Below are 23,481 nucleotides of genomic sequence, written 5' to 3' on the forward strand. Positions count from 1 at the left end.
AGAATTTGTGGGAGTTTAAATACCCTCTAGAGTAGGCGTCCCCAAACTACGGCCTGCGGGCCCGCATGCGGCCCCCTGAGGCCATTTATCCGGCACCCCCCCCACCACACTTGAGGAAGGGGCACCTCTTTCATTGGTGGTCAGTGAGAGGAGCACAGTATGTGGCAGCCCTCCAGCGGTCTGAGGGACAGTGAACTGGCCCCGTGTAAGAAGTTTGGGGACGCCTGCTCTAGAGGTTTCCATTGGTTACTTGGTATATACCCTATGTAAATGGAGAGGATGAATTAAAGGTACGAAGTCCTTTACTCGGTATGCAGAGGATATTTCCTGTCATAGCTGAAGTGTAAATTGGCCTTATTCCCTGCCTCCAGACCCTGTCACAAGAAAACAGGGTCTGGAGGCAGAGAACATAAGGCCAATTCACCCTTCAGCTATGACAGGAAACATCCTCTCTGTATTCACACTTCAGCTATGAAGTGTGACAAGAAAATAGGGTCTGGAGGCAGGGTACATTACTCTGTCACTGTACTCCAGCCTGAGTGACAGAATGAGACCTTGCATCCAAATAATGATAAAAATAATAATCTTTTATGTCTTCTCAGATCTCTTCTAAACCCTTTCCCACTGTTGGGTAGAAATAGCCCATCCCCCATATCCGAGGCCCACATCCAGCAGGCTGCCTCTGGAGGTTGGTCTGCCCAGCAACAGGACTAGCCAATCGCTTTCCCGTGTCAGCCCGCCAAAACCGGTACACTACCCGACAGCAGCCCGCCAAAACCTAGCCACAGGGCTCTTCCCTCTTCTTTGTTTAGCCTCCACCAATCATCTCCTCACTTTAGCCCGCCAAAGCTAAGCCAACCCTTGCACACCACGATATTCCCACTCCGCCCATGTCCAACCTCCACCAATCACTCCACGACACCCCCACCTACGCGCGCCACCCTCCCTATAAAAACTCTCCGCCAGCTGCTGGGTGCAGCTCTTCCCTCTCCCGCTCGAGTTGCCCGCAGATTCCAATAAACTTGGACTCGGCCCAACGGCTCCTCGGACTGAATTATTTTGGGAAGGGTCTCCGCAGGTCGCACACCCACCATCTTCTAAACCCTTTCCCTCATCAACGCTGGTTAAGTTTAGATGCTCACCTTTTTAATGGAATCTTATATTGCTTCCTTGCATCCCATAGGTCTAGGGTTGTTTAGTTGCTTCCCCACCTTTAAAAAAAAATTTTTTTTGAAACAGCGTCTTGCTCTGTTACCCAGGCTGGAGTACAGTCAAGCAATCATAGCTCACTTCAGCCTTGAACTCCTGGGCTTCAGTGATCCTCCTGCCTCAGCCTCCCAAGTAGTTAGGACTACCGGTTTGTGCTACCTTGTCCCACTGACATAAAATTTTTTTGTGGTAGGGATGGGGCATCTCACTATGTTGCACAGGCTGGTCTTGAATGCCTGGCCTCAAGTGATCCTCCCACCTCAGCCTCCCAAAGTACTGTTACAGGTGCAAGCTGCCATTCTTGACCCTGCCTCCCAGGTTCAAGCGATTCTCCCGCCTCAGCCTCCTGAGGAACTGGGACTACAAGCTCGTGTCACAACACCTGGCTAATTTATTTTATTTTTTTTATTTTTTTTTCATTTTTAGTAGAAATGGGGTTTCACTATGTTGGCCAGGCTGGTCTCAACCTTCTGACCTCATGACCTGCCCGCCTCGGTCTCCCAAAGTGCTGGGATTACAGACATGCACCACTGCACCCGGCCCAATATATGATCTTTTAATCAAATTTGGCCTGATACAGCCGCTTAATGCCTTTTGTCCCAGCACTTTGAGAGGCCACGGGAGGTGGATCAGTTGAGCTCAGGAGTGTAAAACCAGCCTGGGCAACATGGCAAAATCCTATCTTTACAAAAAATAAAAAAATAAGGCATGATGGTACACACCTGTAGTTGCAGCTACTCAGGAGGCTGAAGTGGGAGGCTTGAGAATGGGAGGTCAGTCAAGGCTGCAGTGAGCCATGTTCAAGTCACTGTACTCCAGCCTGGGTGACAAAGTGAGATCTTATCTCAAAAAAAATGAAATCTGATGTTTTAAACTACGTTCACGCCAGATAAATTGCCTTTATAAAAAACTTTAATATTCTTCTACGTTTTTCTGCCTTTGTTTTTGCTGCATAATTCTTTTTCCTTTTTTACTGAGATTCTTTCCATTGTCTTAAGATTTTTCGATTTTTTTTTTTAAATGAGGAATCAGGAATCTTTTTTTTTTTTTTTTTTTTGTGATGTTGCCCAGACTGATCTTGAACTCCTCAACTTAAGCAGTCCTCCCACCTTGGCCTCTCAGTGTTGGGGTTGCAGATACCACACTCAGCCTTTTTTTTTAAAAGAGTCAGTCTCTCCATGTTGCTCAATCTGGAGTGCAGTGGCTATTCACAGGCATGATCATTATGGCTTATAACAGCCTTGAACTCCTGGCCTTCCTGAGTCTCCCAAGTAGCTGGGATTAATAGGCATTCTCCACTGCTTCTGGCTCCAGAAATCTTCATTTTAATGTAATATCTCAATTTTTTAATTTTGGCAACTGTTAATTTAGTTTAAAAAATGCTATCAAATTTGCAAAGTCATTTATAGAGGCTTCTTTGATCATTATTCTTTCCCCCTGCAAATTTAATTGCTCATTCTTTTTTTTTTTTTTTTTTTTTTTGAGATGGAGTTTCGCTCTTGTTACCCAGGCTAGAATGCAATGGCGCGATCTCAGCTCACCGCAACCTCTGCCTCCTGGGTTCAAGCAATTCTTCTGCCTCAGCCTCCCGAGTAGCTGGGACTACAGGCGTGCACCACCATGCCTGGCTAATTTTTGTATTTTTAGTAGAGACAGGGTTTCACCATGTTGACCAGAATGGTCTCGATCTCTTGACCTCGTGATTCACCCGCCTCAGCCTCCCAAAGTGCTCGGATTATAGGCGTGAGCCACTGCGCCCGGCCCTAATTGCTCATTCTTTATGTATTTCCATGGTTAATACCCTACGGGGGTTTTAAACTAGCTTTTTAGATAATCTGTACTGGACAGAAAAAAATTATTTTACCCTCATAGTTTTCTGTAAGTTTACCTTTAAATTTATAAACTGCCTGGGCCTTAATCAATTGAAATTAGAAATCAGTTAGATGACCTCAGGTAAGCCTGTTACAAAATACTCTATCATGACATTAAAAGTTACACAATTGATGTCTTATGTCAGATTTTGAGTAATTCATTTGAAACATGCTAATTTTTATACTGTTAGTGGCCAACCTCTTTGTATTATCTTTTTTTTGAAATATTAATGTACAAGAGTTTCCAGAATAGGCCGGGCGCGGTGGCTCAAGCCTGTAATCCCAGCATTTTGGGAGGCCGAGGCGGGTGGATCACGAGGTCAGGAGATCGAGACTGTCCTGGTCAACATGGTGAAACCCCGTCTCTACTAAAAATACAAAAAAAAAAATTAGCTGGGCATGGTGGCACGTGCCTGTAATCCCAGCTACTCAGGAGGCTGAGGCAGGAGAATTGCCTGAATCCAGGAGGCGGAGGTTGTGGTGAGCCGAGATCGTGCCATTGCACTCCAGCCTGGGTAACAAGAGTGAAACTCCGTCTCAAAAAAAAAAAAAAAAAAAATTAAAAATAAATAAAAAAAAAAGAGTTTCCAGAATAATAAACAGATTATATGGATCTGACTTGAGGCCAGGAGTTTGAGACCAGCCTGGCCAATATGGTAAAACCTCATCACTACTAAAAATACAAACAAACAAACAAACAAAACATTATTTAAATCTGTATTTTTGCCCTGTTCTCATTTAAGCACTGGTTCCATGTTGTCTGCGGTAGAGTTCTATTAGAACTTGGATCTAATGTGTTCATAGTATGTGTCCAGTAATAAGAAGTATAAGATATATGTAGAATAAATCAGTAGGAATACTATTTGCTTTAATAAGCTGGGTTTTGAAGTTTAAAGGCGTTTCAGATAGAAAAAGAAAAAACCAGGTAGAGTGACCTCCTTTGCTGGTTTAGGGCTCAAGTCTAGGCTGTGACCAGGTGTTTGTAACCAACCTCTGGCCTTCCCCGCCCCACTTTAATGCAACTGAAGTATTGCTCACACAGTTGTTTTCATAAAAACAGTTTGATCGTATTTCTTCTCTGTTTGAAAAATGTGAATTGCTTCATGTTGCCAACATACAGACTTCATTTTGCTTGGCATCGGAGTTCTTCAGTATCCCTCTGCCTCTTAGTTTCTGCAGCCATGTTTTCACACCTTACTGTTCTATGAAAATAGAGTCCTTTACTATTGCTGCCTGCTCCCCATTCACCATTCTCCTCACATGGTCAAATTAGATGCTCCTTTTCCTTCTGCTCTGTCTGGCCAAATGCTGTGATGCTGTGTTTTCTTTCAGACCTAACTTTCTTTTTCATTCCAACAATATGACCGTCTAGACCAGGTGTCCCCAAACTACAGTCCATTTATCCGCCCCCCCCCCACCCCCCCCGCCGCACTTCAGGAAGGGCATCTCTTTCATTGGTGGTCAGTGAGAGGAGCACAGTATGTGGCGGCCCTCCAGTGGTCTGAGGGACAGTGAACTGGCCCCCTGTGTAAAAAGTTTGGGGACGCCTGATCTAGAGCTTGCCTCTCTTTTTATCTCAGAGACGCCTGCTCTAGACTGTTGTAGTCCAGGAGGATCTCCTTGTCTTAGAGGTTTGCTTATATCTGTTCATACGGGTATACAGTCCTGTCATGTTCTGTGTGGTAAATTTGTGGGTGGCTTGTCTCTGTTTCACCTGGAAGACAGTAAACCACTTTTCAAACTTAGTGTCACATACAATGTTTTGTCTAGAATTTTAAAAAATCTGTCCCACAAGTCAATATGTTTTTGTATTTGTAGACCTGAAAAATGTCTGAAAATTCCAGTGACAGTGATTCATCTTGTGGTTGGACAGTCATCAATCATGAGGTATGATACTTAATAGTTTATATAAAGTAATTTGTAAAATTAATATTACCTGTGGTATAAACTGTGTTCTTTGAAGACCAGTCTTCTACATTTAAGCACGAAGTTCCAGTGGATTCCAGTGGACATTTTCCCAGTTATGTTAAACTTCACTGCTGAGAACTCTTCATGAGCCAGCATCTTCTACATTATTGTACATAGCTTTGAGACATTAGGGAAGTATTTATTGAGGGTTTATTAATGATCAGACCTCGTGCTTTACTTTCTTTCTTTTTTTTTGTTTTTGTTTTTGAGATGGTGTCTCTCTATGTTGCCCAGGCTGGAGTGCAGTGACATGATCTTGGCTCACTGCAACCTCCACCTTCCAAATTCAAGTGCTTCTCCTGCCTCGGCCTTCCTAGTAGCTGGGACTACATACAGGCGTGTGCCACCGCCCCTGGCTAATTTTTTTATTTTTAGAAGAGACAGGGTTAGCCAGGTGTTAGCCAGGATGGTCTTGATCTCCTGACCTTGTGATCCACGTGCCTCGGCCTCCCAAAGTGCTAGGATTACAGGTGTAAGCTACTGTACCCAGCCTTAACTTTCATATTCATATAATTTTGTCTTTTTTTTTTTTTTTGGAGACAGAGTCTCACTCTGTTGCCCAGGCTGGAGTATAGTGGTGTGATCTTGGCTCACTACAACCTCTGCCCCCTGGGTTCAAGCTGCCTCAGTCTCCCCAAGTAGCTGAAATTACAGGTATGTGCCACCACACCCAACTAATTTTTTGTAGTTTTACTAAGAGATGGGGTTTCATTGTGTTGGCCAGTCTAGTCTTGAACTCCTTGACCTGAAATGATCTGCCCACCTCAACCTCCCTAAGTGCTGAGATTACAGGCGTGAGCCACTGTGCACAGCCAATTTTGCCTTTTTTTTTTTCTTTTTTTTTTAAAGGGACGGGATCTTGCTGTATTGCCCAGGCTGGAGTGCAGTGGCTGTTCATGTGTGCAGTCATGGTGCAGTGTAGTCTTTAACTCCTTGGGCTCAAGCAGTCCTCCCACCTCAGCCTCCCAAGTAGCTGGGACTATAGGCACATGCCACCACACCCTGTTCTTATATAATTTTAAACGTTTTACTGTGGCATAGGTTGTTTTTATTCTCATTTTGTAGTTGAGAAAATTAAAGCTTAGAGAGGTTAAGTAATTTGGCCATGATTATGCAGCTAGAAAATAGATTTTGGATTTGAAGAGATCAGAAAGGAGAATGGAGAGCATGTGTTCCATTTACATTAGCAGAACTTGACATGAAAAAGGCCAGAACTCTAAAACAAAATGAATTTTATAATAAAAGATTGACATAGGCATAACAAGTGTACCTAACTTGTACGTTTTATTTTCTCACACCAGTAATATATGTTCACTATAGAAAAATGACAGTAAGGCCGGGCGCGGTGGCTCAAGCCTGTAATCCCAGCACTTTGGGAGGCCGAGGCGGGTGGATCACAAGGTCAAGAGATTGAGACCATCCTGGTCAACATGGTGAAACCCCGTCTCTACTAAAAATACAAAAATTAGCTGGGCATGGTGGCGCGTGCCTGTAATCCCAGCTACTCAGGAGGCTGAGGCAGGAGAATTGCCTGAACCCAGGAGGTGGAGGTTGCGGTGAGCCGAGATCGCGCCATTGCACTCCAGCCTGGGTAACAAGAGCAGAAACTCCGTCTCAAAAAAAAAAAAAAAAAAGAAAAAGAAAAATGACAGTATACTGATAAACAGAAATATACTTATTCTAGTTTTTAATGGACTTATCTATAGTTTTCCCATTTGTTTTTAGGATATTGTAAACCTCACTTGATATTTTTTTCTTTTCTTTTCTTTTTTTCTTATTTCAGCGATTATCCCATGAACCGCACTTGTTTTCTTAACAAAAATTAAAATTTTTAACACAGGAGAAAATGCCAGATATAGGTGACAGGGGGATGGAGGCAGCAAACCACCTTGCCATGTATGTACCTATGCAACAATCCTGCAGGATCTGCACATGTACCCCAGAACCTAAAGTACATTAAGAAAAAAAAATTTTTTTTTTTTAAAACTATTACATTGATTAGTTAAGGTTCAGGTAGTTATGTTGTTTAGAAAACTTTAACAGAAAAAAAGAAGATTGCCTTTTCTGCATTGAAGTTTCAAAATTTAAAAGCAGCTATATCATTTGAGATTGAGATGATTCTTCTTTTTAAAATCTTCAGTGACTCTTCTATTTTTTTTTTTTTTATTTGAGATGGAATTTTGCTCTTGTTACCCAGGCTGGAGTGCAATGGCGTGATCTCGGCTCACCGCAGCCTCCGCCTCCTGGGTTCAGGCAATTCTCCTGTCTCAGCCTCCTGAGTAGCTGGGATTACAGGCACGCACCACCACGCCCAGCTAATTTTTTGTATTTTTTAGTAGAGACGGATTTCACCATGTTGACCAGGATGGTCTCGATCTCTTGACCTTGTGATCCACCCACCTCGGCCTCCCAAAGTGCTGGGGTTACAGGCTTGAGCCACCACACCCGGCCTGACTCTTCTATTTTTGTTTGTTTGTTTGTTTGTTTGTTTGTTTTTTGCAGTGAAAGTTCAGCTTTTTATTGAACACATTATAAAAGAGGTTTAGTCAAAAAGACCAAAGCCCATATTATCATCAGACTCCTTGGATTCTTCTTTCTTTGCTTCTACTTTCTTCTCCTCAGCTGGAGCAGCAGCAGTGGAGGGGGCAGGACCTCCTGCTGGTGCAGCACTAGCTGCTGGAGCAGGCCCACCAGCCCCTACATTGCAGATGAGGCTCCCAATGTTGACATTGGCCAGGGCCTTCGCAAACAAGCCAGGCCAAAAAGGTTCAACATTTACACCGGCTGCTTTAATGAGGGCATTGATCTTATCCTCCGTGACGGTCACCTCATCGTCATGCAGAATGAGGGCCGAGTAGATGCAGGCGAGCTTGGAGACGGAGGCCATGGTGCGGGTGAGTGTGGGGCTAGCGCTGCCGGACACAGTGCTAGTCGCTGGATGAAGTGAGGGCCTCACCCCAACGCGGCCTTAGCTTCCTCGGAAGGACCGAGCACCCTGGCGGCAGCTGAGGAAAGGGCGACTCTTCTATTTTTAACTCGTTTTCTTCAAAGGTTAGATCAACTCCCATAGCAACTTCTCCTTCAAGGATAATTAACAATAGAGGACCAAGGCAGCTATGGGAGTCTTACCTGTGAGTCTGCAGGGTGGAATATGACAGCAGACCCCTCTGGTGTTCTATATTAGACATTATGTCCCAGAGTAAATCATATTTTTACTTTTCTCTCTCTTTTTTTATATCTGCTTTCCAGGTTCTTCTCTTTCTTGCTATTGTCTCTTACATGTGTCTCCTTTTCCTTTCCCATTACCACCATTCTGATTTGGGCCAGAATTGGCTTTCCCAGCAATTCCTAATCCAACTCTAACCTTGCTTTAGCTTCTGCCATTATACTGTCACTATAGACAGCCTCAGAGTCTTACATTCAGAATTCTCTTTAGGGCTCATCTTAAATGATACTTTTTTCATGAATTCTTTAATTTTTGGCTGTTTTGAGTTATGTGTATCAAGAGAATGCAGACCTTTCGATTGTGTCAGCAGACTATAGTGGGGACATAGGGAGAGACAGAATCACCTTAGTGGTTAACTTTGTTTTGCTAATTATGACGCAAAGAAAAATTGTATGATCCACTATTATTAATGAAAAGATAGTCTGACATCAAAGTAGGAAAGATAATCTCAGAATAAAAAGGTAGTCTAAAATTGTATAAGGAGTGTATTCATTAACCTAATAGGTTTATTTAATCCGTGCTATTAAAGCTTTAAACATTTTAGTTTATATTGCCATAATACGTAGTTATTTGCACATGGCTCTTCTCTGAATATGTTGTAAATTTGAATTTTAGATTAGTTTTTTTTTTTTTTTTTTTTTTTTTGAGACAAAGTTTTGCTCTTGTCGCCCAGGCTAGAGTGCAGTAGTATACTCTTACTGCAAACTCCACCTCCCAAGTTCAAGTGATTCTCTGACCTCAGCTTCCTGAGTAGCTGGGATTACAGGTGCCTGTCACCATGCCCAGCTATGAATTTGAATTTTTTATACTCCACAACACCTAGTAAAGTGCCTTGTCTAGAGTAGTTCCATAAATGTTAAGTAGAAACAAATGGTTATGGAAGTAACTATATTTAGACCCTTTTTCTCTAGGATTCAAATTTACTGCTTGAGCTCATAAAATACAGCATTTCACTTTTGGGCTGACTTGACTTAGAATTTAAACGGAGACTCCATTCTGCAATTTTACTGCTGTAGCCCCTTGTGGAATAAAGTTTGTCAGACTGTTCTTTTGGAGTATAGCAGCATCTGAGACTTGTCTTATTTATTTATTTGTTTTTTGAGTTGGAGTCTTACTCTGTTGCCTAGGCTGGAGTGCAATGATGTGGTCTCAGCTCACTGCAACCTCTGCCTCCTGAGTTCAAGCAATTCTCCCGCCTCAGCCTCCCGAGTAGCTGGGATTACAGGCACCCGCCACTACTCTCAGCTAGTTTCTTTATTTTTTGTAAAGACAAGGTTTCACCGTGTTGGCCAGTCTGGTCTCGAACTCCTGACCTCGTGATCCACCTGCCTTGGCCTCCAAAAGTCCTGAGATTACAGGTGTGAACCAGTGCACCTGGCTGCATCTGAGACTTTTAATAATGGAAGAAGCATTTACACATAGTCAAAACTAGCTTTGAGTAGCTAACAGGCAAATAACTGAAAAATTGTCGCTTTTCCCTAGGGGTCCGATATAGAAATGGTAAATTCTGTGACAGCCACTGACAGCTGTGAGCCCACCCAAGAATGTTCATCTTTAGAGCAAGAGGAGCAGAGGGAGCAGGGAGGTAAGTATTTCACAAATTCTGATTAAAAAAAAAAAAAGGATATATGAATGATACTATGAACTTGCCTTCTTTCCAGGTGGGTGGCCTTTCTGGCTAATCTTTTATTGATTGATTGGTTGAGACCGACTTTCGGTCTTGTTGCCCAGGCTAGAGTGCAATGGCATGATCTTGGCTCACCACACCCTCTGCCTCCCAGTTCAGGTGATGCTCCTGCCTCAGCCTCCTGATTAGCTGGAATTACAGGCATGTGCCACCGTGCCCAGCTAATTTTGTCTTTTTAGTAAAGATGGGGTTTCTCCATGTTTGTCAGGCTGGTCTTGAACTCCCGACCTAAAGTGATCCACCCATCTTGGCCTCCCAAAGAGTTGGGATTGCAGTTGCAAGCCACTGCGCCTGGCCTCTTTCTGGCTAATCTAAGTGGTCATTGAAGGATTAAATTTCAGTGTGGGATGGGTACAGTGGCTCATGCCTGTAGTCCAGTACTTTGGGAGGCCGAAATGGGCAGATCTTTTGAGGTCAGGAGTTCAGGATCAGCCTGGCCAACATGGTGAAACACATCTCTGCTAAAAATACAAAAAATTAGCTGGGTGTGGTGGCAGGTACCTGTAATCCCAGCTACTCGAGGAGGCTGAGGCAGGAGAATCGATTGAACCTGGGAGGTGGGTTGCAGTGAGTCAAGATCGTGCCACTGCCCTCCAGCCTGGGTGACAAAGCAAGACTCCATTTCAAAAAAAAACAAAACAAAAAACAAAACTTCAGTGTGGATTTAGTGAAGGCCCATAGAACCCAGAGTCACCAGCCTACCTTAGGGGTTTGTTTATTTGCGGCTGTAATATATTTTTGGGCTTTCAGATACACTTTATTGCTACAGATGTACTAGTGACAAAATAAGTGTTTTGTGATTTAATGTGAATTTGTTTGTTAGTTTCTATTAACTTGTCATTTGTTTGGTAGTTTGTATTTACTTGTCATTATTAAAGTTAAGGAAAAAAAACTCTTTTATCACAAGAGATTTACTAATCTCTTCTCCAGTTATTATCATGTTACAGAGTTGCAGACATACCTCTCTCATTTTATTCTGCTTTGCTTTATTGTACTTCACAGATACTGCGAAATTTTTTACAAATTGAAAGTTTGTGGCAACCCTGTGTTTTAGCAAGTCTATTGATGCCATTTTTGCAACAGCGTGTGCTCGTTTCATGTCTCTGTCCCATTTTCGTTAATTGTAATATTTCATTTATTTTTATTTTATTTTTTTATTTTTTTTTATTATTATTTTTAAATTAGAGATGGGGTTTTACCGTGTTGGTCGGGCTGGTCTTGAACTCCTCATCTCAGATAATCTACCCGCCTGGACCTCCCAAAGTGCTGAGTTTACAGGCGTGAGCCACTGCGCCCGGCCTATTTTATTGAATTGATGGAGTTTTGCTCTTGTTGTTCAGGCTGGAGTGCAGTGGCATGATCTTGACTCACTGCAACCTCCACCTCCCAGGTTCAGGCGATTCTCCTGCCTCAGCATCCCAAGTAGCTGGCATTACAGGAATGCATAATGCACCCAGCTAATATTGTATTTTTAGTAGAGACGGGGTTTCACCAGATGGGTCAGGCTGGTCTCAAACTTCTGACCTCAAGTAATCCACCTGCGTTGGCCTCCCAAAGTGCTGGAATTACAGGCATGAACTACTCTGCCTGTCTGTAATTGTCAAACTTTTTCATTATTATTATTTCTGTTACCATGATCTGTAATCAGTGATTTTTGATGTTACTCTTGTAATTCCATTGACACCATGAACCATGCCTGTGAAAGACAGTGAACTTCTTAAATGTGTGTGTTCTGACTGCTCTACTCCCTCTCCCTCTTATTGGGCCTCCCTGTTCCTGGAAACACAGCAATATTGAAATCAGGCCAATTAATAACCCTACAGTTACCTCTAAGTGTTCAGGTGAAAGGAAGAGTTGCATGTCTCTCACTTCAAATCAAAAGCTACAAATGATTAAGCTTATTTGAGGAAGGCATGTCAAAAGCTAAGTTGAAAGCTGTGTGTCTTGGGCCAGAGAGTTAGCCAAGTTGTGATTGCAAAGGAAAAGTTCTGTAAGAAATTAAGTACTTCTTAGTGAACACATGAACGATAAGGAAGCCATATAGTCTTATTGTTGACATGGAGAAAGTTTAATGGTCTTGGTAGAAGATGGAACTCGCCATAAAATTCCCTTAAGCTACAGCCTAATCCAGAACAAAGTCCTTCCTAACTCTATTCAGGTCTATGAAGGCTGAGAGTGGTTAAGAAGCTGTAGGAAAAAAGGCTGAAGCTAGCTGAGATTGGTTCATGAGATTTAAGGAAAGCAGCTATGTCCATAACATAAAAGTGCAAGGTGAAGCAGCAAGTGCTAATGGAGAAGGTGCACCAAGTTATTTAGGATACCTACCTGAGATCATGGATGAAGATGGCTACACTGAACAGCAGATTTTCAATGTAGGTGAAACAGCCTTTTCTTGGAAGAAGATGCCATCTAAGACATTCCTAACTTGAGAGAAGTCAACATCTGGCTTCTAGGCTTCAAAGAACAAGCTCACTTTCTTGGTAGAGGCAAATGTAGCTGGTGACTTTAAGTTGAAGCCCGTGTTCACTTACCCTGCCTTAAGAAATCCTAGAGCCCTTAAAAAACATGTTTTATCAACTCTGCCTGTGCTCTGTAAATGGAATAACAAAGCCTAGGTGATAGCCATGTGTTTACAATATGGTTTACTGAATATTTTAAGCTCATTGTTGTGACCTGCTGTTCAGAATAAAAGTATTTCAAAATACTACCAAGTACACCTGGTCAGCCACCCACGGGCTCTGATGGAGATTTACAAGGAGGTTCATCTTGCTTTGTTTCCTGCTAACACAACATCCAGTCTGTAGCCCAAGGGTCAAAGAATAATTTTGACTTTCAGGTTGTATTATTTCATAAGTAAATTTTGTAAGGCTGTAGCTGCTATAGATAGTGATTGCTCTGATGGATCTGGGCAATGTGTGTAAGTTGAAAACCTTCAGGAAAGGATTCACCATTCTAGATGCCATTAAGAACAATTGTGATTTGTGGGAAAAGATCAAAATAGCAGCATTAACAGGAGTCGGGAAGAAGTTGATTTCAACCCTCATAACTTTGAGTGGTTCAAGACTTTAATGGAGGAAGGAACTGCAGATGTCTTAGAAGCAGCAAGAGAATTGGAATTAGAAGTGGAGCCTGAAAATGTGATCCAGTTGCTGTAATATCATGATAAACTTGAACAGATGAGGAGTTGCTTCTTATGGATGAGCAGAGAAAGTAGTTTCTTGAGATGTAATCTACTCTTGGTAAAGATGCTGTGAATATTGTTGAAATGACAACAAAGGATTTAGAATATTACATAAAACTTAGCTGATAAAGCAGTGGCAGGGTTTGAGAAGACTGACTGGTTTTGAAAGTTGTTCTGGGTGGGCAAAGTGCTATCAAACAGCACTGCATGCTACAGAGAAATCTTTCATGAAAGAAGAGTCAATCCATGTGGGAAATTTCAGTGTTGTCTTTAAGAAATTGCCCCAGCTACTCCAGCCTTTAGCAGCTATCACAGTGGTCAGTCAGCAGCCATCACCTTTGACAAAAATACTGCAATTCACTGAAGGCTCAGATGATTGTTAGCACTTTTTAGCAATAATGTATTTTTAAATTAATATATGTATGGTTTTTTAGACATAATTTTACACATTTAATAGATTATAGTATAGTATAAACATAACTTTTACATGCACAGGGAGACCAAAAAATTTGTGTGACTTGCTTTACTGTATTGGTTTGGAATGGAACTTGGAATATCTCTCAGATACGCATGTATTCTTGTTCCAGTTTGGTAAAATGGAATTTGACTACTGTATTGCATCTGTGTTATGTATACTTCCCATGGGATTTGATTTCATTTACTTTTTTAAAAAAAATTGCAGTAAAATGCATATAGAATATTTACCCCTCAGGAGAATAAAGTGGATGTGTCAGGGCAAGAAATAGAAGAGATTGTACCTGTTAACTTTTTTGAGCATATGTATTGATTACTACTCTAATTTGAAAAGTAATTTTCTTAAAAAAAAAAAGGAAAAAAAAATTCAAGGAAGAGATGTTAAAAAATAAAAAGGTGATTCTCATCTTTTTTGTGTCAGAAATCCTTTTGAGAATCTGAAAGCCATGGACAATTTCTTCCAAGATATGCATTTATTTGCATATGTTGAAGAACAGTTTCTATGCTTCTTTGAGAGTCCTTGGACACGAGCCAAGTGCTGTGGAGCAATCATAACTCTAAATTAAATTACTTTTCTATTAGGAGCTATTTAACATTGAAAAGTGTTTTTTTTTTCCGCTTGTTCTTTGCGGGAGTTAAATTATGTAAGAAATGCATGTTCATGATAGGGAAAAAAATAATAGTAAGCAAAATCAATTTAAAATGGCCTGTAATTTTTTTTATCTAGAAATAACGTCTCTTGATATTTGGTATACTTTGCTCATAAATTTATATTTAATTTTTTAACTTAATATTTTATGCTCTTTTTAATTAAAAATATATTGTGAATTCATCATTTTGTTTGTACACATTTTCTTTGAGGAGATTCTTATATCTCCCATAGTGACATTTAGTTTTTCTGTGTTTTGAGTTCTTTCTTTAAAAAAAAAAAAAAAAAATTGGCAGAAATGGTCTCACTGTGTTGCCCAGGTTGGTCTTGAACTCCTGGCCTTAAGTGACTTTACCACAATGGCCTACCAAAGTGCTGGGACTTTGAGCATGAGCCACTGTGCCCGGACTTCGTCTCTCCAACTTTTTGTTGAGACATGGTCACACTCTCTTGCCCAGGCTGGAGTACAGTGGCGTGTACATGGCTCACTACAGCCTCAACTCCTAGTAATCCTCCTGCCTCAGCCTTCTGAGTAGCTGAGACTCTAGGCATATACCACCATACCCAAATAATTTTTTAATTTTTATTTTTGTAGAGACAGGGTCTTGCTATACTGCCCGGGCTGGTCTTGAACTTGTAGACTCAAGCAATCCTCCAGCATTGGCCTCCCAAAAGTGCTAGGGTTACAAGTGTGAGTCACTGCACCCAGGCTGAGTCCTTATTTTTTATAGTTTGTTTTCTTGTAAAGCACTTACACACACAAACACACACATATATGTACATATATATTTTTATAAATCATAGTTTGAAGCCATAGTTTTTATTCTTATGGTACCAGGCATTGACAGCCATTAGAATGGTCTTTAGGAACTTTGAATGAACTTCTAAGAATTCAGGAAGGCCGGGCGCGGTGGCTCAAGCCTGTAATCCCAGCACTTTGGGAGGCCGAGGCGGGTGGATCACGAGGTTGAGAGATCGAGACCATCCTGGTCAACATGGTGAAACCCCGTCTCTACTAAAAATACAAAAAACTAGCTGGGCGTGGTGGCGCGTGCCTGTAATCCCAGCTACTCAGGAGGCTGAGGCAGGAGAATTGCCTGAGCCCAGGAGGCGGAGGTTGCGGTGAGCCGAGATCGCGCCATTGCACTCCAGCCTGGGTAACAAGAGCGAAACTCCATCTCAAAAAAAAAAAAAAAAAAAAGAATTCAGGAAAATAAGGCTGGGCATGGTGGCTAATGCCTGTAATCCCAGCACTTTGGGAGGCAGAGGCAGGAGGATCACTTGAGGTCGGGAGTCAAGACCAGCTTGGCCAACATGGCGAAACCCCATCTTTACAAAGTACAAAAATAAATTAGGCTGGTGTGGTGGTGGGCACCTGTAATCCCAGATGGTTGGGAAGCTGAGGTGGGAGAATTGCTTAAACCCAGGAGCAGAAGTTGCAGTGAGCTGAGATCATGCCTCTGTACCCCAGCCTGGGTGATGGAGTGAGACTCCTTCTGACTTAAAAAAAAAAAAAAAAAAAAAGAATTCGGCTGGGCACGGTGGCTCACGCCTGTAATCCCAGCACTTTGGGGGGCCGAGGTGGGCGGATCACCTGAGGTCAGAAATTTGAGACCAGTCTGGCCAACATGGTGAAACCCTGTCTCTATAAAAATAATTAATTAATTAATTAAAAAAAAAGAATTTAGGAAATATATCACTAGGTATCTGATGATAGATTTTTTATTATTATTGGGTATTAACAAACACACTGGATCAAGTAATTTGGTAATGTTAGGTAGAGATTTTATTTACCTAGTCAAGGTAGCTTTAATTTGAGTTCTTAATAAAGCTTGTGGCTAGGCACGGTGGCTCATGCCTGTAATCCTATCACTTTGGGGGGCCAAGGTGGATCACTTGAGGTCAGGAGTTCGAGACCAGATTGGGCAAAATGGCGAAACCCCATCTCTGCTAAAAATAAAAACAATTAGCTGTAGCATATGCCTGTAATCCCAGTTACTTGGAAGCCTGAAGCAAGAGAATTGCTTGAATCCAGGAGGCAGAGGTTGCAGTGAGCCGAGATAGTACCACTGCACTCCAACCTGGATTACAGAGCAAGACTCCATCTCCAAAAAAAAACCAAAAACCTTGAATGCTTTCATTTTCATATCTAAAATTATCCTCTGACAATTTTCAAATAAATGAAATTTATTTTAGAAACAGTGGAGTGACTTTTCTATATATAACAGTGGAGTATATGATATTTCATTAAATCTATTTTAACATATTAGGAATAGATTTTTATCTACCCAGATTATATGTTGGCTACAGAAAGTCAACAGAGAGTTTTAAATGAAGAAATAATTATATTGATCTTTGCTTTATATCAGAAAGCAGCCAAAATGGCACAGTGTTTATGGAAGAAACTGCTTATCCAGCTTTGGAGGAAACCAGCTCAACAGTTGAGGTAAACGTGTATTTTACTCTGTAGATATTTGTCAAATAGTATTCTTAGAATACTAAATAAAGCTTCTAATTCTGTTTATGCATTCTATTCCTGTTTTGAATTGTAAGCAGCTTTAACTTCTGATTAAGTTAGATGTCTTAGAAGACATCTAAGTAATTTCTTGGTATTGTGTTAAAAATCTATCTTTTCACCTCTAATACAATTTTCTTTGGAAGTAGATTGCATTCTTGAATTGTATTAAAATATTAACCTTAGGTTTCACGTCTAAAATGGTGGTTTGTTTTAAAATTACTTGACAACCTAAGACTTGTCCTTTGGACTTTTACTTGACTTCTGTATAAAACTAGATAGCTAGATCTTTTTACATGGTGTCTTAATGTATTTGTACTGCTATGACAACATACCGGAGACTGGGTGATTTACAAAGAACAGGGCTAAGCGCGGGGACTCACGCCTGTAATCCCAGCACTTTGGGAGGCCAAGGCGGGTGGACCACGAGGTCAGGAGTTTGAAACCAGCCTGACCAACATGGTGAAACCCTGTCTCTAAAAAATAAAAACAAAAAAATTAGCTGGGCAGAGTGTTGTGCACCTGTAGTCCCAGCTATTTGGGAGGCTGAGGCAAGGAGAATTGCTTGAACCCAGGAAGCAGAGGTTGCAATGGGCCAAGATTGTACCACTGCATTCGAGCCTGGGTGACAGAGTAAGACTCCATCTCAAAACAAACAAACAAAAAAAACCCAGAAATTATTTCTCATAGTTAGAGGCTGGGAAGTAAGTCTAAGAACAAAGTGTGGACAAGTTCAGTGTCTGCTGATGGCCTGGTTTCTTGTTTGCAAATGGCATCTTGTTGCTACATTCTTAAGAGGGAATAAGTGAAAAAGGCTGGATGCTGCAGGAAGCCTGTTTTATAAAGACCTTTATCGTATTCCCAGGGGAGGATCCCTTATGACTCAGTCACCTCTTAAAGGTCCCACCTACTTAGTACTATCACATTGGCCATTACCTTTCAACATAAGAACTTTTGAGGACACCTTCAGTACAAGTTACAGTGTTGAAGTTTATTATATACATAACTAGAAAAGTTTAATGAGTCTATTTTGGGCTCCCACACTACAGAGTTGTGCTTGAATAGACCCATGGAACTCATGAGAGAAATAAACTCTTCTTTCTGTGGTTATTTTTTTTATTATTTTTTTTTTTTTTGAGATGGAGTTTTGCTCTTGTTACCCAGGCCGGAGTGCAATGGCACGATCTCAGCTCACTGCACCCTCCACCTCCTGGGCTCATGCAATTCTCCTGCCTCAGCCTCCTGAGTAGCTGGGATTACAGGCACGCACCACCATGCCCAGCTAATTTTTTGTATTTTTAGTAGAGACGGGGTTTCACCATGTTGACAGGATGGTCTCGATCTCTTGACCTTGTGATCCACCCGCCTCGGCCTCCCAAAGTGCTGGGATTACAGGCGTGAGCCACCGCACCCGGCCTTTCTGTGGTTATTGAAGAGCAAAGGTGGGCTTAACTTCTGCAGCCCAAAAGGCAGTGGTCTGGTCTAATTCTGAGAGTTGTCAAGGGATCTGATGGTGTTTTCAAGCTCTATGATGAGCCTACTATTGCATAATTCTTTAAATGGTAGGAATAATATCTTTTATTTTAACCTCAAATTACTGTAATACTTAGTACTGTTGTATTCTAAGAAAATACAAGGTCCTTAAATAATTGTTGAATTTACTGTCTCTAAAATCATGATTCCTTTAGGCAGAGGAAGAAAAGATAGCTGAAGACAGTATCTATATTGGGACTGCCAGTGATGATTCTGATATTGTTACCCTTGAGCCACCTAAGTTAGAAGAAATTGGAAGTCAAGAAGTTATCACTGTTGAAGAAGCACAGAGTTCAGAAGACTTTAACATGGGCTCTTCCTCTAGCAGCCAGTATGCATTCTGTCAGCCAGAAACTGGTAAGAATGCACCCATAAGAGACTTAAATACGTGTATGACCACATTTTATATAAGGGGTTGTTTTTTACCTCTAATAATTTAGTCTCTAGTTTTGAACATGTTTAGGTAAAATGCAAGACAAGACTATTTTTTGTGTGTGAAATCTATTAATACCTAGTGTTTTCCTAGACTGTTCTGGAGTGTAGCAATCTTTTGCTCAAACAGTAACCATCTTTTGCTATTGAATAGAAGACAAAATTTCTTCAGTGAGATTCGTTAAAATCACAAATGCTCCACAATTCTTTTGGTGCTTTTTAGATCTTTAACAGTGGGAGATTGGAGATATTAATATTTTTGCTTGCAGTAGTATACGTTTTATATTATAGAAATAGTGAAAGAAAATTCTTATTAAAGTCTCTTCAGATACATTCAGTATTAATTGTGCAACAGTCATTTATTGAGTACCTACCATATGCCAACAAGAGTTCAAGGTGCTGTCCAAACAGCTAGTCTCCCGAAGCTGCTGACCTTCAGAGCTTTTGTTTTCAATTCTGTTATGAAAATGCCACTATTATAAGTCACATTTTTAATGCAATCAATGCCTATTGACAGAATCATTCAGAGATTAAAGTGAGAGTTACTTATTTTCTTTCTACTATGCTTCATTCAGTTTTAGCAGTGTGTATAACTTCTTTCAATGTCATAAAATACGTAGATAAAAAGTTCCCGGCAAATTCTATGAGACACAGACCTGTAATTCACTGTTATTGACCCAGAATTATAACTAATAATTATCAATAGTTATAGCAGAGACAACTTGGAACAGTGCTAGTGATTCTAAAAATTTATTTTAATGATCCTAATCTGACAGAAAAACAGGAAACATGTAGACTCTATTTTAGATAATTTTCTTTGGTTTTACTATTCTTTAATACTTACATTTCTCAACCAGAATCGGACGATAAAATTTTGTCATTCCAGTTTAATAAAATGTGAAGTAGAGATTCTTGGCTGGGCGTGGTGGGTCACGCCAGTAATTCTAGCACTTTGTGAGGCCGAGGCAGGTGGATTACCAAAACCCAGGAGTTCGAGACCAGTCTGGGCAGCATATAGCAAGACCTGATCTCTACAAATAATAAAAAAAGCCAGGCGTGATGGCGTGCACCTGTGGTCCCAGCCACTTGGGAGGCTGAGGTGGGAGGAGGTTGAGGCTAAGAGTGAAGCTGAGATTGTGCCACTCCACTCCAGCCTGGGCGACAGAGCAAGACCCTGGCTCAAAAATACAAAAAAACAGAGATTCTTGGCTGTCTCATTTAATGAGAAGTTATTTTCAGTTAGTGTATCAGTAGTTTGCCTATAAACATGAACTTGAAAACACTTTGTCCAGCTATTTAAATATTCATCTGATATTCTTGGTAGTCAGAGGAAAACTTCAGCCTTTTTTAGAATAGTATTCATGGTATAATTATTTATGGAGGGGTATTATAACTGATTTTAGAATCATTGTTGCTTGTCAAAGTTTATTATTTTTTTAAACTCTAGGATTTGTGTTGGATTCAGATAGTCTTTCTTTTTTTCCCTCCCTTCCTTTCTTACCTCTGGTTTAATTTGAGAATATTAATGGTCCAGAAAAGTCAAATTTAAGCCGGAGTATTGCAGAATGGTCAGATATTTAAGAAACTGACGTAGACATAAATGAAATTACTTATTGTTGCCAGGCTTGTTGGCTCACACTTATAATCCCAGTACCATCTCAAAAAAAGAAATAAATAAATTACATGTTGTTAACTTTTTTTCAGGAAGTTGCATACTTCTAAGCTCATTCTTCTAATATTTATCTCCTTTCTGAATTCTGACTTCTTGGGAATTTTGTAGACTGGGTTAAGAGGAATATTTGATTAAGTTTGTTTTTACTCATTGTTATTTCTCCTAAAGATACTGTTTCAGGCTGGGTGTGGTGGCTCACGCCTGTAATCTCAGCACTTTGGGAGGCTGAGGTGGGCGGATCACAAGGTCAGGAGTTCAAGACCAGCTTGACCAAATGGTGAAACCCCATCTCTAAAAAAATTTTTTTAAAACACTGAAATTTTGGGCTACACCGAAAACACTACATATAAACCAGTTGCTAAGAGTTTTTGTTTTTGAGCCAGGCACATTGGCTTATGCCTATAATCCCAGCAGTTTGGGAGGCAAAGGTGGGTGGATAACCTGTGATCAGGAGCTGGAGACCAGCCTGACAAACATGGCAAAACCCATGTTAGCCAGGTGCTGGATTAGCTGGCTGTAGTGGTGTGGGCCTGTAATTCCAGCTGCTCTGGAGGCTGAGGCAGGAGAAACTCTTGAACCCAGGAGGCGGAGGTTGCAGTGAGCCAAGATTGCATCACTGTACTCCAGCCTAAGTGACAGAGTGAGACTCCGTCTTTAAAAAAAAAAAGAGTTTTTGTTTTTCCCTTTAGATTTGTTAATTTTGTGCTAGCCGTTGCTTAGTTATTTGTTTTTTCCTTTCCCTTTTTTCTTCATCCTTAAGGATTTCAACTTAAAATTTTTCTTTTACTAACTTATATTCTTGTGGCAGTGTACGTTTTGTTGGTTTAAGAACATTCCCCACTTCCTCTGTGTGAACTCTCTTCCCTGACAAAAAGCAGAGTTGGTAGTGTAGAGAAGTTTGTATTGTGTATGTTTTTAAGAAGGCATGGTTATTACATTTTAATTTAGTACAGATAACAATGTTAAGTGAAAATTATTTTTAATTCTTTTTTTCCTTTTTAGTCTTTATAATAAAGCTTTATACATCTTTTTTTCCTGTTTATTCACAAAAGAAAGGTGGTGGGAGAAGCTGTGGAAGATTCCTGAATGCATATGGGGATGGGATGATCAGCTGAAACACCATGTTCCCAGCCAGCTCGCTTTCCAAGGTCGTGTGACTAAATTGGACCAGCTTCTCTAGAGCTGAGTGTGCCTAGTCACATTTACTATTTACTGAGTGCTTTAAAGATACCTGTTGTCATCTGCAATACTCTAGACAGGTGTTCAGAGTCTCTGGCAAAGGAGCTGGCCAAGCTTATTGCATGCCTTTGCATTGCTTGCATCTATGGGCCAAATTAAGCTTTTTAAAAAGAAATTAAAAATCAAAATATTTCAGTTATTATATATGTGGGTTAAAAAGATGGAAGCATTAGGCCGGGCGCGGTGGCTCAAGCCTGTAATCCCAGCACTTTGGGAGGCCGAGACGGGTGGATCACGAGGTCGAGAGATCGAGACCATCCTGGTCAACAAGGTGAAACCCCGTCTCTACTAAAAATACAAAAAATTAGCTGGGCATGGTGGCGCGTGCCTGTAATCCCAGTTACTCAGGAGGCTGAGGCAGAAGAATTGCCTGAACCCCGGAGGCGGAGGTTGCGGTGAGCCGAGATCGCACCATTGCGCTCCAGCCTGGGTAATAAGAGCGAAATTCCGTCTCAAAAAAAAAAAAAAAAAAAAAAAAAAAAAAGATGGAAGCATTAGATAAAGATGTGAATATATTAATATGGGTTAGGCTGCTTTGTCAGAATATGTAATGAAGACAGTATGCTAATGTAGAATTGAACATTTATTTAAAGAAGTTTTATAAATGATTTGTTTTCATATTTACCTGTCTTACTTTTATGTCAGAAAGCCTGACTTAAATACTCTAATCATGATCATGAATGCCCTTGTATTATGTAATGAATGCTTTAAGTCTTCCTTTCTTTCTCTTTGTCCAAGAAATGTAACCTCACACCTGAGGCGACGGCGTCTTTGAAACACTAGTGATCAAGAATAACCAGATAAACATGATGGGCATAAGGGTCATGACCAAAAAGATCTCTCAGTGGCATCTGTATCCCTAAATATTAGGAATATTCATTCATTTTCAGTAGTGCCTTCTGTGTTTGTGTTTATTGTTGTAAGCGTGAAAGTGAACTGTTACGATCCCTCTCTGAAAAATACTGCCTAACCTAAATCACCAGCTTTCCTGTGGCATGGATATCCTGTCTTCTGAAGAACTGTTTTTGCTTTTCTGGAGCATGAATATTTGTTGTTTTAGAGCTCTTTATATTCAAGTTCATATTTTATCTTTACTTTGAGTGCTTTTCCTCTAAGTGGCTCATGGAAATTATTTCTGAGTTATCAAAGCTTCTTTGTCAACATATAGTTTGTTGATATATGGAATAGTGTTAAGAAGTTATGCACTTGGAAAAAAAAGGTGATTTTTTTCCAGGGAATATATTTCCTGGACTTGGGATTTCTTGTTCAAATTTTCCCCACCAATTTATTTTTTCTCTACTATTCTTTTCACAAAGGAGCAGCACCAGAATAGTCCTTTATATTGGAGATAGCTGTTGTGTCACTTCCTCATGCTGACATATTTACTAGAGGGTAAAATTAATAACCTTCTAGTAAGAGTGGCAGTCGAAGGGAAGGGCTCATCTGACTTCTGGAATCCTGTGTTGAAATAGAGTGCTTTGAACCTTGATCATGGGATAATTAGATTGGAAATGAAACTAGAGGAACAGATATACCCAAGGAAGCTTTTGGTAGTTACTGTACTTTGTAAGTCACAGGAAATGCTTGTGTACTTTCCTGTGTTTCTTAAACAGTTGCAGTTAAATTACCTCTTTGAAATTGAATGAAGAGACAGAGTAGTTATTTTCTTTCCAGAAATAGTACTTGTGTATAACTCTAATAGCAAAGAAATTTTTTTGTTTGAGACAGTCTTGCTCTGTTGCCCAGGCTTGAGTACAGTGGCAGGATCTTGGCGCACTGGAACCCTCAGTGTGGCACCTCCTGGGTTCAAGTGACTCTCCTGTCT

General features: G+C 40.7%; 1 protein-coding gene and 1 pseudogene across 7 annotated transcripts in view; one reads left to right on the top strand and one right to left on the bottom strand.

Moving 5' to 3' along the window:
• CCPG1 (cell cycle progression 1) overlaps positions 1 to 23,481 on the top strand; it is a 72,949-nt gene that overhangs the window by 13,365 nt on the left and 36,103 nt on the right. For 4 of the 7 annotated variants that reach the window (XM_074394205.1, XM_074394210.1, XM_074394206.1 and 1 more), the window contains exons 2-6: positions 4,899 to 4,967; positions 9,757 to 9,859; positions 16,635 to 16,711; positions 18,469 to 18,670; positions 21,470 to 21,565. In XM_074394205.1, coding sequence (XP_074250306.1) covers positions 4,908 to 4,967; positions 9,757 to 9,859; positions 16,635 to 16,711; positions 18,469 to 18,670; positions 21,470 to 21,565 — 538 coding nt within the window. In that variant the 5' untranslated portion in view covers positions 4,899 to 4,907. Of the gene's footprint in view, positions 1 to 4,898; positions 4,968 to 5,626; positions 5,703 to 9,756; positions 9,860 to 16,634; positions 16,712 to 18,468; positions 18,671 to 21,469; positions 21,566 to 23,481 lie in introns of those variants that run through there. The other 3 variants (XR_012516423.1, XM_074394209.1, XM_074394208.1) reach the window with 2 other exon arrangements.
• On the bottom strand, positions 7,531 to 8,059 carry LOC101027583 (large ribosomal subunit protein P1 pseudogene; annotated as a pseudogene).

Source organism: Saimiri boliviensis, chromosome 2 (genome assembly GCF_048565385.1).
Source record: "Saimiri boliviensis isolate mSaiBol1 chromosome 2, mSaiBol1.pri, whole genome shotgun sequence".
Taxonomy (NCBI): Eukaryota; Metazoa; Chordata; class Mammalia; order Primates; family Cebidae; genus Saimiri; species Saimiri boliviensis.